Raw genomic sequence first — 13,689 nt, forward strand, 5'->3', positions numbered from 1 at the left:
GGGTCAGCAGGACAGACCCCTCCCCTGGGAGGCGAGTGGTTCATATCACCTAGTTAGTGTAACCTGCCCAGCTGGATCTGCAGTTTGGATCTTGCTTTTCCAATATCCAGTAGTTTGTGTCTGCTCTGGGTTCATCCCAAGCTGAATAGCAATACGTCAGTGTTCACACCCGTCCAGGTCTAAAAATCCCTGCCATTTTAGTCACAAACAGGGAACATCGGCACAACCTGTTCTTTCCCCGCGAGGCGCTGTCACACTGTTAGAGATTTTATAACCCTGAAATCTGGGTCCTTCCTAGCTTGGTGACTGATGCTCTTGTGGCTCCAGTAGCTTTTAAGGATGATGCTGCTGTTCTTCTCCCCGGGCAGCACATTGGCTCGAGAGATAAAGCGGTTGTGCAGCGTCTTTCACCGTGTCGGGAGATCGAGAGCGCCTCACGGCCAGTGGAGTCACTGTTGGGGAATTGGTACAGCCAATGTGCGCACAGCAAGATCCCGCAAACAGCAATGTCATAATGGCCCAGATTGTTGTTTACTCTTCAATGATCTTGGCTGAGGGATAAATTTTGATCCAGGATAGTGGGGAGAACTGCCCCTGCTCCTCCTTGAAATCCTGGCCTTGGGACTGTTTTACATTCACCTGAGAAGACAGACAGGACCTCAGTTGAACATCTCTCCAGAAATACTGCACTTCCTACACTGCGGCACTCCCTCAGTACTGACCCTCCGACAGTGCGGCGCTCCCTCAGGGCTGACCCTCCGACAGTGCGGCGCTCCCTCAGGGCTGACCCTCTGACAGTGCGGCACTCCCTCAGTACTGACCCTCTGACAGTGCGGCACTCACTCAGTACTGACCCTCCGACAGTGCGGCGCTCCCTCAGGGCTGACCCTCCGACAGTGCGGCACACCCTCAGTACTGACCCTCCGACAGTGCAGCACTCCCTCAGTACTGACCCTCCGACACTGCAGCACTCCCTCAGTACTGACCCTCCGACAATGCAGCACTCCCTCAGTACTGACCTTCCGACAGTGCAGCACTCCCTCAGTACTGACCCTCCGACAGTGCGGCACTCCCTCAGTACTGACCCTCCGACAGTGCGGCACTCCCTCAGTACTGACCCTCCGACAGTGCGGCGCTCCCTCAGTACTGACCCTCTGACAGTGCGGCGCTCCCTCAGTACTGACCCTCCGACAGTGCGGCATTCCCTCAGTACTGACCCTCTGACAGTGCGGCGCTCCCTCAGTACTGACCCTCCGACAGTGCGGCACTCCCTCAGTACTGACCCTCCGACAGTGCGGCACTCCCTCAGTACTGACCCTCTGACAGTGCAGCACTCCCTCAGTACTGACCCTCTGACAGTGCGGCGCTCCCTCAGTACTGACCCTCCGACAGTGCGGCATTCCCTCAGTACTGACCCTCTGACAGTGCGGCGCTCCCTCAGTACTGACCCTCCGACAGTGCGGCACTCCCTCAGTACTGACCCTCCGACAGTGCGGCACTCCCTCAGTACTGCAGTGTGTGTATCTGCCTGGATAGTGGGCTTGAGTTGTTGCCATTGGATATGGGGTGTTGAACTGTTAGGGGTCCCTTGCTGCATGTAGGGGAGCGATAATCAGTTAGTGTTGCTTCTTATTAAGGAGTTCAACCTTAAGACGAGCTAATGTGCAAATACTTTTTGAATCATTCTCAGTAGTTTCACTGAAAGGAACACATCAAAGATGAAACAAGTTCACTCAGTCGACCTTAATTCTTGCTCAGTGAAGATGACTCCTCGATAATGTCTATCTTCAGTTCCACATCCTGCTTCTTTGTATCTCAGCTCAGTACGATTGATGTCACCGCTTACCTTGTGGCAGCAGGATCGAACCTGCTTCAAAACATGAGCAGATAGTGTCGGCTGATATCTGAGCGCAGCACTGAGGGAGTGCTGCTTGTTGCCGGTGCTGCATTTCAGGTGGATAGCTGACACGCTGGCTGTGTTCCCAGCTCCAGGTCTCTGATGCGGGGGAGACACCTCGGAGCGCTGCAGCTTGTGGGGCTGTCCGGTGCCTGCAAGCGCACCTCAAAAATAATTCATTGGCAGCCAATGATGTGAAAGGCACAAGGTTGAAGCATACAGCACTGAAGGAGGCCATTTGGCCCATCGAGTCTGTGTCAGCTCTTTTGAAAGAGCGATCCTATTATTCCCACTCCCTCCTGCACCCTTTCCTATAGCATTGGAAAACATCCTCCTCCTCCTCTGGACCTGCAGAGAGTTACTTTAGCCCGGTGTCTGCAGGTTACTGACCCCTCTGACCCTTAGGAGGCTTTGAATAAATCTCCCTTCTCATCTCTGAGGAGAACAATCCCAATCTCTTCCACATGAACTGAAGTTCCTCTTCCCTCGTCCCATTCTAATGAATCTCTGCACCGTCTCCAAGGTCCTTCCTAAAGTGTGGAGCCCAGAACTGACACAATGTCCTGGGTGGGGTCTAACCAGTGATTCAGAAAGGTTTATAAATACTCGTCCTTGTTATCAAAAGTCTTGTGTTATAATCATCTGTGAATAATCTATTAATGAAGACACAAGGGGAGATGCCGTTACTTAATTCCTTCTTTAACTTTTCAAGTTTGGATAGATTCCAGACAAAACAGATCCATGAAAGTTCTATCGCTTAGAACGGCCCTAAATCCATTGAGATGGGAACAATCACAAAGCAGTTCCTCAGAGGTAAATAACAATTACACAGGTGTCGGGACGGTCCATATCTCCATCTATTCAAGTATAGAAGTGACAGGGAGCTTTACTCTGTATCTAACCCCGTGCTGTACCTGCCCTGGGAGTGTTTGATGGGGACAGTGTAGAGGGAGCTTTACTCTGTATCTAACCCTGTGCTGTACCTGTCCTGGGAGTGTTTGATGGGGACAGTGTAGAGGGAGATTTACTCTGTATCTAACCCCGTGCTGTACCTGTCCTGGGAGTGTTTGATGGGGACGGTGTAGAGGGAGCTTTACTCTGTATCTAACCCCGTGCAGTACCTGTCCTGGGAGCGTTTGATGGGGACAGTGTAGAGGGAGATTTACTCTGTATCTAACCTCGTGCTGTACCTGTCCTGGGAGTGTTTGATGGGGACAGTGTAGAGGGAGATTTACTCTGTATCTAACCTCGTGCTGTACCTGTCCTGGGAGTGTTTGATGGGGACGGTGTAGAGGGAGCTTTACTCTGTATCTAACTGTGAACTGGAAGTTTCCTGTAGGAAGTGACAGAAAGAAATATTTACAAGCTCTCTTGGGTCTGCATTATTCCTATCTTTTCTATTTTAATCCTCCTGAGGTCCTGCTTTGATAATAGAATGTGGATAAGGACTGAATCTGTCAGTAAAACCTAAGAACTCCTTGAAAGTTGCATCGAAATTGAGTGAAAACTCAGTTTGCTGTGATGACAATGTAGAAGCAGTTCTGCTCCTGCTATCCCCCTTGTCCTGTTGGGCTGATCAGGCAGCATCTGAGGAGGGTTATCCCCTCATCACAGTGTCGTCGTCTAAATGTAAGGTCATTAAATATATACATACACGCACAACATACAAAATAGGAACCAGAGGAGGCCATTCAGCCCCTCGAGCCTGCTCCGCCATTCAATAAGATCATGGCCGACCTGTTTGTGTTTTGATTCCCACATTTCCATCTAACCCCGATAACCTTTGATTCCCTTGCCTAACAACCTATCTACCTCTGCCTTAAAAATATTCAGTGACCCCGTCTCCACCACCTTCTGAGGCAGAGAGTTCCAAAGTCAAACAACCCTCCGAGAGAAAAAAAATTCTCCTCATCTCTGTCCTAAAAGGGTGGCCCCTAATTTTAAACAGTGCCCCCTAGTCCTGGACTCTCCCACAAGAGGAAACATCCTTTCCATGTCCACCTTGTCAAGGCCGTTCAGGATCTTGTAAACTTCAATCCAATCACCCCTCACTCTTCTAAACTCCAGTGGGAACAAGCCCAGTCTGTCCAACCCTCCCTCATAAAACGACCCACTCATGTTCTTTCTGATGTGCCTCCAGTGCTTTCACAATGCTAATCAAACCTTATACATTTTGTTCAACGTGTGATCTCCATTCCGGGTGTCAGTGTGCACAGAGTCGTTATATTTATTGCTGACCCAGCAGTGAGCGGATTGCTGTAATAAATGGAATGGGATCTTTCAGGGTTCCGGGAGCCGCTGTTGTGAGATTTAGTTCAATGACTGGGTGACAATGCCATTAGGCAGAGAAAAGCAGCAATGGACCCATCTTGACCCTGTGCCCTAACTAAATTTACCAACTTTTCCTCAAAACAGCCCTTGTCGAAGCCTGATTGAAAAGGACCCATCTCAGTCCTGTAATTTGAAGTTAACACCCCTTCCCCCTCCCAGTATCCACGGCTTTTTTTTTGTGGGGGGGGGTGTGGGAGAAGGGAAGTTTTGGGTTTGAATTGTCCCTGTGAAGAACTGTAAGATTCTGCCCCTTTATCTTGATATCCTCCCACCAGACAAAACCGTTTCTCTCCATCAAAGACCCTAATCGAACCCCTTTGTTTCATTAACCATCTTTATTAAATCACCCATCAATAGCTTCAATTTCAAGGGGATATTTACCAAATAATATTCAATGTCTACTTATTAATCTAACCCTTTAATCACTAATTGATGCTGAATGTGTGCTGCACCCACTCCAAAGCTAATCTGTTTAAACTAAGAAGCAGGTTAACTAAAGATCAAAAACATCATGAATAAAAACATCCTTAGGACAGAAACCACAGCTTCCGCTTCAGTGAGAAAGAGCCAGAGTGGGGCAAAAGACGGAGTGTGGAACCTCTGGGTGATCCCGGAGTGTTTGATTGTTGGAGTTTGAGTGTTTGAATGGACAGGGTTGGTGAGACAGCAGACGGTGTTGAGGGGTGTTTTTAAGGGTTTAGCCGATGGAGAAATATTTGCTGTTGTTCTATTGCTGGACTTCACCGAGTTTTGCTGCATTGTGCTGAACGCGAGGTGCTGGTGAGAGGCTGGCAGCTTGTCTCAGAAATGCCCTGGGGGTTGAGTTGGTGAATCCTCATCTCAGGATGGATTGGCCCTGTTGTTATTGGGTCAGGTTGTTCCTCTGATGAGCTGATCGATGGTCAGTGCCTGGGTCGGTGCCATTGTGACTGCTCATTTTATGGAGTGGGTCACGTGAAGGCTTCTACCTTCCCTGCCAGTGAGTGGGAGATGGATAAATGCAATGTACCTCCTTCTGCCCAGCCCTCCAAGGAGCAGAGTTTGCTTTCAAATGTGCAGAAATTGATATTATCAGATGGAGCTGTAACCAGATCTCTCTCTCTCTCTCACACACACACGCAAACATACGCACCCACATCATCAGTACTTCCTCTTACCCGGCCAGTGAAAGAACGCTCAGGAGCAGCAGAGAACCTTGAGCTGTACCTCCTCTTGCCACTGGATTTTTCAGACCTGAGTACACTCACCGATCAAACTGGATCCAAAGGGTGCAGCGACCATCGCTGACCCTTCTCTGGTAAGGTGCCCTGTAACACCCTCGCCGCTAAAATAAACATCACCCTCAGTAAAAAGTGTAAATGTTAGAGAGAAATTGTGCACCTCTTACAGTCAAAGAGCTAATCTCGAAATGCGATAATTGTTGAAATGTTGAGGAGGTGAATGACCTAGCTATTCTATCCTAGACTGGGTATTGTGCCATGAGAAAGGATTAATTAACAATCTCGTTGTGAGGGGTCCATTGGGGAAGAGCGACCATAACATGATAGAATTGCTCATTAAGATGGAGAGTGAAGCAGTTGAATCCTAAACTAGGGTCCTGAATCTAACTAAAGGGAACTATGAGGATATGAGGCGTGAGTTGGCAATGATGGATTGGGAAACCTTACTAAAAAGGTTAACGGTGGATGGGCAATGGTTAATATTTAAGGAACATATGCATGAATTACAACAATTATTCATTCCTGTCTGTCACAAAAATAAAACAGGAAAGGTGGTTCAACCATGATTTACAAAAGAAATTAGGGATAGTATTAGATCCAAAGAGGAGACATATAAAATTGCCAGAAAAAGCAGCAAGCCTGAGGATTGAGATCAGTTTAGAATTCAGCAAAAGTAGACAAAAAGATTGATCAAGAAAGGGAAATTGGAGTACAAGAGTAAAATGCAGAGAACATAAAAACTGACTGTAAAAGCTCCTATAAATATGTGAAGTGAAAAAGATTAGCAAAGACAAATGTAAGTCCCTTACAGTCAGAAACAGGGGAAATTATAATGGGGAACAAAGAAATTGCAGAAGAATTGAACACATATTTTGGTTCTGTCTTCACAAAAGAGGACACAAATAATTTCCCAGAAACGTTAGGGAACCAAGGGTTTAGTGAGAGGGAGGAATTGAAGAAAATCAGTATTAGTAAAAAAAAAGGTGCTAGAGAAATTAATGGGGTTAAAGGCTGAAAAATCCCCAGGGCCCGATAATCTACAAGCCAGAATACTAAAGGAAGTGGCCCTGGAAATATTAGATGCATTGGTGGTCATCTTCCAAAATTCTATAGACTTTGGAGCAATTTCTACAGATTGGAGGGTGGCAAATGTAACCCCACTATTTAAAACAGGAGGGAGAGAAAAATCAGAGAATTACAGACCAGTTAGTCTAACATCAGTCTTGGGGAAAATGCTAGAGTCTATTATAAAAGACGTGGTAACAGAATACTTGGAAAGCATTGAAGTTAGGCAAGGGAATCAAAGGTTATCGGGGGTAGATGAGAATGTAGAACTCAAAACACAAACAGATCAGCCATGATCTTATTGAATGGCAGAGCAGACTCAAGGGGCTGAATGGCCTCCTCCTGTTCCTAATTTGTATGTTCGTAACAACAACTTATATTTATATAGCACCTTTAACATAATGAAATGCTCCAAGATGCCTTGCAGGAGTGATTATAAAACAAAGTATGGCTTTGAGTCTCGTAAAGAGATATTCCAACAGGTGGACCGAAAGATAGGTTTTAAGTAATGTCTTTAAGGAGGAGTCAGAGAGAGAGAGATGGAGAGGTTTAGGGAGGGAATTCCAGAGCTTAGGCCCCCAGGCAGCTGAAGGCCCGGCTGCCAATGGGGGAGCGATAGAAATCAGGGGAAGTTCAAGAGGCCGGAAATGGAGGAGCGCAGAGATCTCGGAGGGTTGTGGAGTTAGATGAGATTACCGAGATAGGGAGGGGAGTGAGGCTTGGGAGGGATTTGTAAACAAGGGTGAGAATTTTAAAATCTAGACATTGACCGGGATCCAGTGTAGGACAGAGACTTCAAGGGTGATAGCGCTGTGAATTAAGATGAGTTAAGACACGGCCCACTGATTTTGAGGTGACCTCATGTTTACAGAGGGTAGAATGTGGCAGAGCAGCTGGGAGCGCGATAGAGTTGTTGAGTCTGTATGTGACGAAGGCTTCGATCAGATGAGCTGTGGCAGACTTAGGTAGTATTACAGAGATGGAAATAGGCAGCCTATGCACAGAGTGACTGAGTGTGTCCTACAGAGTAACAGTGGGAGAGTTACACAGATTAAATCATCATAATTTATAATGCACAGTGTTGCAGTGATTTGGGAATTCTGCCTGGAATGTAATAAATGCGTTCACTCTTTATCTGACGTAAAGAGTTGTCCTCACACAAAGCCGTAACTTGGAAACAAGGAGCAGAAGAGGCAAGGACCAGAGAATAATTTAAAATACCTTAAGCAACACAGGAGACAAAATGACTGTCACTAAGACTGACCTTAGCACTGAAACGGACAGGGTTCCAGAGGACTTGCTTACAGCCAGAAAATTCATTTCATTCTGTCCTGACTGACATAATAACAATAATTATACTTCTTCTCCCCCTATTTCACGTTGCGACAGAATACTGAATGGTGCAGAGTTATGGGTTCAAGTCCTGTAACAGCGCTGTAACAGTCCTGTAACAGCGCTGTAACAATCCTGTAACAGTCCTGTAATAGCGCTGTAATGGTCCTGTAACAGTCTTGTAACAGCGCTGTAACAGTCCTGTAATAACCTTGTAACAGTCCTGTAACAGCCTTGTAACAGCCCTGTGTATGTAGATATCAGAGATTTACACACTATACACTACTGGCCATTTTACCTCTGTATATATCATTTTCAATCTGTGTTCTTTTGGTGCAGTTGTTTTGACCCCCCCACCCTTGGCTGACAGACGTCACTAGGATGAACTGGACAAGCAAAACACTGAATTCTACAAACTGCAGCAACGATGATTTTAAGTTCCCTGTGTTCATCCATTCCTACAGTCTGATTATGAGCTTTGGCCTCATTGGGAATGCTGTGGCCTTGTATGTCTTTGTGAAGCTGACTCACCGCAAGACGGCCAACACGGTTTTCATGAGTAACCTGGCCATTTCAGACCTGTTCTTCACTCTCACTCTGCCTTATCGGATTCTCTATTACTCACAGCGCGAGTGGAAGCTGAGCTCCTTCCTTTGCAGAATTACCACCTACGCATTCTACATGAATCTCTACAGCAGCATCTTCTTCCTGATGGCTCTCAGCATCTTCCGTTACATCGCTGTCCTACACCCACTTCGATCCAAAAGCCTAGTCACCTTGAGGCGAGCGCTCTTGGTCTCCCTTGGGATCTGGATCTTTGTTGGATTGGCCTGTATCCCCTTCCTTCGCGCCTCCTCTCAGCTGAGGGATGGGAGGTATCGGTGTTTTGAGCCGACAGTAATGAGCTGGCAACAGATTCTGAAGATGAACTACTTTGCACTCGTGGTGGGTTTCCTCTTGCCCTTCCTCACGATCATTGCTTGCTACACCCGCATCATCCAGCGCCTGAGGACATCGGGAGAGACGTTGCAGAGTAACATGCACACTCGGAGGAAATCGATCTACATGATTGTCTTTGTGTTGTCCTCCTTCCTGTTCTGCTTCTTGCCGTACCATATCATCAGGACGGTTCACCTCCACCTCATGGTGCAGCAGCGAACGTGCCAAGTCATTACCGTTGTCATCGAGAAGATGATTGTGGTGACCATCTGCCTGGCTGCAGCCAATAGCTGCCTCAACCCTCTCCTCTACTACTTTGTTGGCCAGAATTTTCAGAACACCATCAAGACCTCCACAGTCCACAGGTCCAGATCGACAAACAGCCGGATTATCGTATCCCAGTGACCATTCCACAGCAATGAGGCTGTGACTCTGCTAGTGATTGTCAGGCCCCTGCCCCATCCAGCACACCGGTGAAGGCCCAGCTTAGCGGCACTCGTGCCATTGTTTCAAATTTGGACAGTGATGCAGTGATGACTAATCCAGGAGCCCTGGCTAATGCTCTGGGAGGGGGGGGAGGAGTGGCGGTGTACACAGGTTCAAATCCCACCCCGGCAGCTGGTGGAGTTTAAATTCAATTAGTAAATCTGGAACTGAAAGTGAGTCTCAGTAACCGTGACCATGAAGCCATTGACATAAAAACAAAAAAAACTGCGGACGCTGGAAATCCAAAACAAAAGCAGAATTACCCGGGAAAACTCAGCAGGTCTGGCAGCATCGGCAGAGAAGAAAAGAGTTGACTTTTCGAGTCCTCATGACCCTTCGACCGAACACAGTTCGGTCGAAGGATCATGAGGACTCGAAACGTCAACTCTTTTCTTTTCGGCCGATGCTGCCAGACCAGCTGAGTTTTTCCAGGTAATTCTGTTTTTGTTATGAAGCCATTGACGATTGTCATTAAAAACCCCATCTGGTTCACGAATGCCCCTTCAGGGAAAGAAACCAGCTGTCCTTACCCGGTCTGGCCCTACATGTGACTCCAGACCCACAGCAATGGGGCCTGACTATGAAAAGGCCGAGCGAGACCCTCAGCTCTGGGTAATATTAGGGATGGGCAGCAAGTGTTGGCCTGGCCAGTGACTCCCACATCCTGTAAAAAAATAAATGAAGTAAAAGTATTGGACAGAGCGAGCAGAGGGGCTGAGAGCTGAGTGATACTCTCTGCTTCAGAGTTCACCCTGCAGCCTCCAACTCGCTTTCACCAGGCCTAGCCTCTGCTTCTCAATGTGAGATGACTGAATTCTATTTTTATAATCCTGGTTTTATAAAAAAACTATATTAAAAAATACACGAGACACACACACCCGACCTGTCTAACTTTTCTCGCCCGACAGCCAAATAACTTTTACCAATTGAAAACTGACCCTCTTTACTTTATAATCACTCCTGGAGTTTTGTTTAGGACGAGGTTGTCTTGTTGAAGATCTCTCTCGCCGGTTTCGCTTTGTTCCTGCGCTCGGTCTGATTCACTCTCACCTCAGCTTGTGCTCAGTGAGTGGGAGGGGAATGCGGCATCTCCCACAGCTGAGATGAGCATCAGTTTGAATCCGTTCTCACTGCCCTAATCCATCGAGCGGTAAATCAAGCTGTCTCAATCTGACGAGGGGTGGGGGGGTGGTTGGTTGGGGAGGCCACTGTCAGTCTCCTGATTAATGTCAGTCCATCGAAAACAGGCAGCAGCCTCAGTGCACCAAGAAGACCAGGACCCCTGAAGGTTAAACAGACGGACCCCTACTCAATGCACAGGGTCCTTTAAACGTTGCTGTTGGTCCCAGCTCCAGGTTGATCCCACTAAGCCCATCGCACTCTCCTCCTGCGCCCATTATCGGGACAGGGGGAATGAGGAGGTGGGAGGGTTAAGGGACAGGCAAAGCTACTTCAATGGGAGTTACAGCGTCGGGCTCTGAAGTGAGGGTACGGGTCTGAGGGGGTTTAACTTGCATGGATTAGTTTGATGTCATCTTGACTCTGTGGGTCCCTGGGTCCAAGATCTACTCCAGAGTCAAGGTCCGAATCTAGGCTGAATAGCTCAGTACTGAGGGAGTGCTGCACTGTCGGACGGTCAGTACTGAGAGAGAGTTGCAGTGTCGGAGGGTCAGTACTGAGGGAGTGCTGCACTGTCGGAGGGTCAGTACTGAGAGAGAGTTGCAGTGTCGGAGGGTCAGTACTGAGGGAGTGCTGCACTGTCGGAGGGTCACTACTGAGAGAGAGTTGCAGTGTCGGAGGGTCAGTACTGAGGGAGTGCTGCAGTGTCGGAGGGTCAGTACTGCGGGAGTGCTGCAGTGTCAGAGGGTCAGTACTGAGGGAGTGCTGCAGTGTCGGAGGGTCAGTACTGAGGGAGTGCTGCAGTGTCGGAGGGTCAGTACTGCGGGAGTGCCGCACTGTCAGAGGGTCAGTACTGAGAGAGAGTTGCACTATCGGAGGGTCATTACTGAGGGAGTGCTGCACTGTCAGAGGGTCAGTACTGAGGGAATGCTGCAGTGTTGGAGGGTCAGTACTGAGGGAGTGCCGCGCTGTCAGAGGGTCAGTACTGAGGGAGTGCTGCACTGTCGGAGGGTCAGTACTGAGGGAGTGCCGCACTGTCGGAGGGTCAGTACTGAGGGAGTGCTGCACTGTCGGAGGGTCACTACTGAGAGTTGCAGTGTCAGAGGGTCAGTACTGAGGGAGTGCTGCAGTGTCGGAGGGTCAGTACTGTGGGAGTGCTGCAGTGTCAGAGGGTCAGTACTGAGGGAGTGCTGCAGTGTCGGAGGGTCAGTACTGAGGGAGTGCTGCAGTGTCGGAGGGTCAGTACTGCGGGAGTGCCGCACTGTCAGAGGGTCAGTACTGAGAGAGAGTTGCACTATCGGAGGGTCATTACTGAGGGAGTGCTGCACTGTCAGAGGGTCAGTACTGAGGGAATGCTGCAGTGTTGGAGGGTCAGTACTGAGGGAGTGCCGCGCTGTCAGAGGGTCAGTACTGAGGGAGTGCTGCACTGTCGGAGGGTCAGTACTGAGGGAGAGTTGCACTATCGGAGGGTCAGTACTGAGGGAGTGCTGCAGTGTCGGAGGGTCAGTACTGAGGGAGTGCCGCTGTGTCAGAGGGTCAGTACTGAGGGAGAGTTGCACTGTCAGAGGGTCAGTACTGAGGGAGTGCTGCACTGTCGGAGGGTCAGTAGTGAGGGAGTCCTAAACTATGAGAGGGTCAGTACTGAGGGAGTGCTGCACTGTCAGAGGGTCAGTACTGAGGGAGTGCTGCACTGTCAGAGGGTCAGTACTGAGGGAGTGCTGCACTGTCAGAGGGTCAGTACTGAAGGAGTGCCGCACTGTCAGAGCGGCTGTTGAAATGAAAGACTTTCATTTCACTCTCAAGACCATGAGTGAAGAAACTCATGTCGCGGGATTGAATGTAACAGCACAGAACCTAGATTGACAACAACTTTCACCTCAACCTCACTTTAACGGGAGTGGAGAACACAGGGAATGGGGAGTTCACATCTATACGTTCTCATGGTCGACAAAACTGGCAATTTACATGTCATGTCCCCTGATTATAAATGTTTGATGAGGACAGTGTAGAGGGAGCTTTACTCTGTATCTAACCCCGTGCTGAACCTGTCCTGGGAGTGTTTGATGGGGACAGTGTAGAGGGAGATTTACTCTGTATCTAACCCCGTGCTGTACCTGTCCTGGGAGTGTTTGATGGGGACAGGGTAGAGGGACCTTTACTCTGTATCTAACCCCGTGCTGTACCTGTCCTGGGAGTGCTTGATGGGGACAGTGTAGAGGGAGATTTACTCTGTATCTAAACCCTGTCCTGTACCTGTCCTGGGAGTGTTTGATGGGGACAGTGCAGAGGGAGATTTAATCTGTATCTAACCCCGTGCTGTACCTGTCCTGGGACTGTTGATAGGGACACTATAGAGGGAGCATTAATCTGCACCCATCCCCGTGCTGTACCTGTCCTGGGAGTGTTTGATGGTGACATTATAGAGGGAGCTTTACTCTCTCTCGAACCCCGTGCTGTACCTGTCCTGGGAGTGTTTGATGGGGACAGTGTAGAGGGAGTTTTACTCTGTATCTAACCCCGTGCTGTACCTGTCCTGGGAGTGTTTGATGGGGACAGTGTAGAGGCAGCTTTACTCTGTATCTAACCCCGTGCTGTACCTGTCCTGGGAGTGTTTACAGGGTACAGTGTAGAGGGGGCTTCACTCTGTATCTAACCCCGTGCTGTACCTGTCCTGGGAGTGTTTGATGGGGACAGTGTAGAGGGAGCTTTACTCTGTATCTAACCCCGTGCTGTACCTGTCCTGGGAGTGTTTGATGGTGACATTATAGAGGGAGCTTTACTCTGTCGCAAAACCTGTGCTGTACCTGTCATTAATCTGTATGTAACCCGGTGCTGTACCTGTCCTGGGAGTGTTTGCTGGGGACAGTCTAGAGGGAGCTTCACTCTGTATCTGACCCCGTGCTGTACCTGTCCTGGGAGTGTTTGATGGGGACAGTGTAGAGGGAGATTTACTCTGTACCTAACCCCGTGCTGTACCTGTCCTGGGAGTGTTTGATGGGGATAGTGTAGAGGGAGATTTACTCTGTACCTAACCCCGTGCTGTACCTGTCCTGGGAGTGTTTGATGGGGACAGTGTGGAGGGAGATTTACTCTGTATCTAACCCTGTGCTGTACCTGTCCTGGGAGTGTTTTAATGGGGACAGTGTAGAGGGAGATTTACTCTGTATCTAACCCTGTGCTGTACCTGTCCTGGGAGTGTTTTAATGGGGACAGTGTAGAGGGAGATTTACTCTGTATCTAACCCTGTGCTGTACCTGCCCTGGGAGTGTTTGATGGGGACAGTGTAGAGAGAGGTTTACT

General features: G+C 48.7%; 1 protein-coding gene across 1 annotated transcript; it reads left to right on the forward strand.

Moving 5' to 3' along the window:
* The first annotated feature begins 5,450 nt into the window (after positions 1-5,450).
* On the forward strand, positions 5,451-9,388 carry cysltr3 (cysteinyl leukotriene receptor 3). The gene is made up of 2 exons (XM_041178981.1): positions 5,451-5,525; positions 8,185-9,388. Exon 2 carries the CDS (start codon positions 8,227-8,229, stop codon positions 9,187-9,189), a length of 963 nt encoding a protein of 320 aa, XP_041034915.1. The 5' UTR covers positions 5,451-5,525; positions 8,185-8,226; the 3' UTR covers positions 9,190-9,388.
* Positions 9,389-13,689: the final 4,301 nt, after the last annotated feature.

The sequence above is a fragment of the Carcharodon carcharias genome, chromosome 33 (genome assembly GCF_017639515.1).
Source record: "Carcharodon carcharias isolate sCarCar2 chromosome 33, sCarCar2.pri, whole genome shotgun sequence".
NCBI classification, from domain to species: domain Eukaryota; kingdom Metazoa; phylum Chordata; class Chondrichthyes; order Lamniformes; family Lamnidae; genus Carcharodon; species Carcharodon carcharias.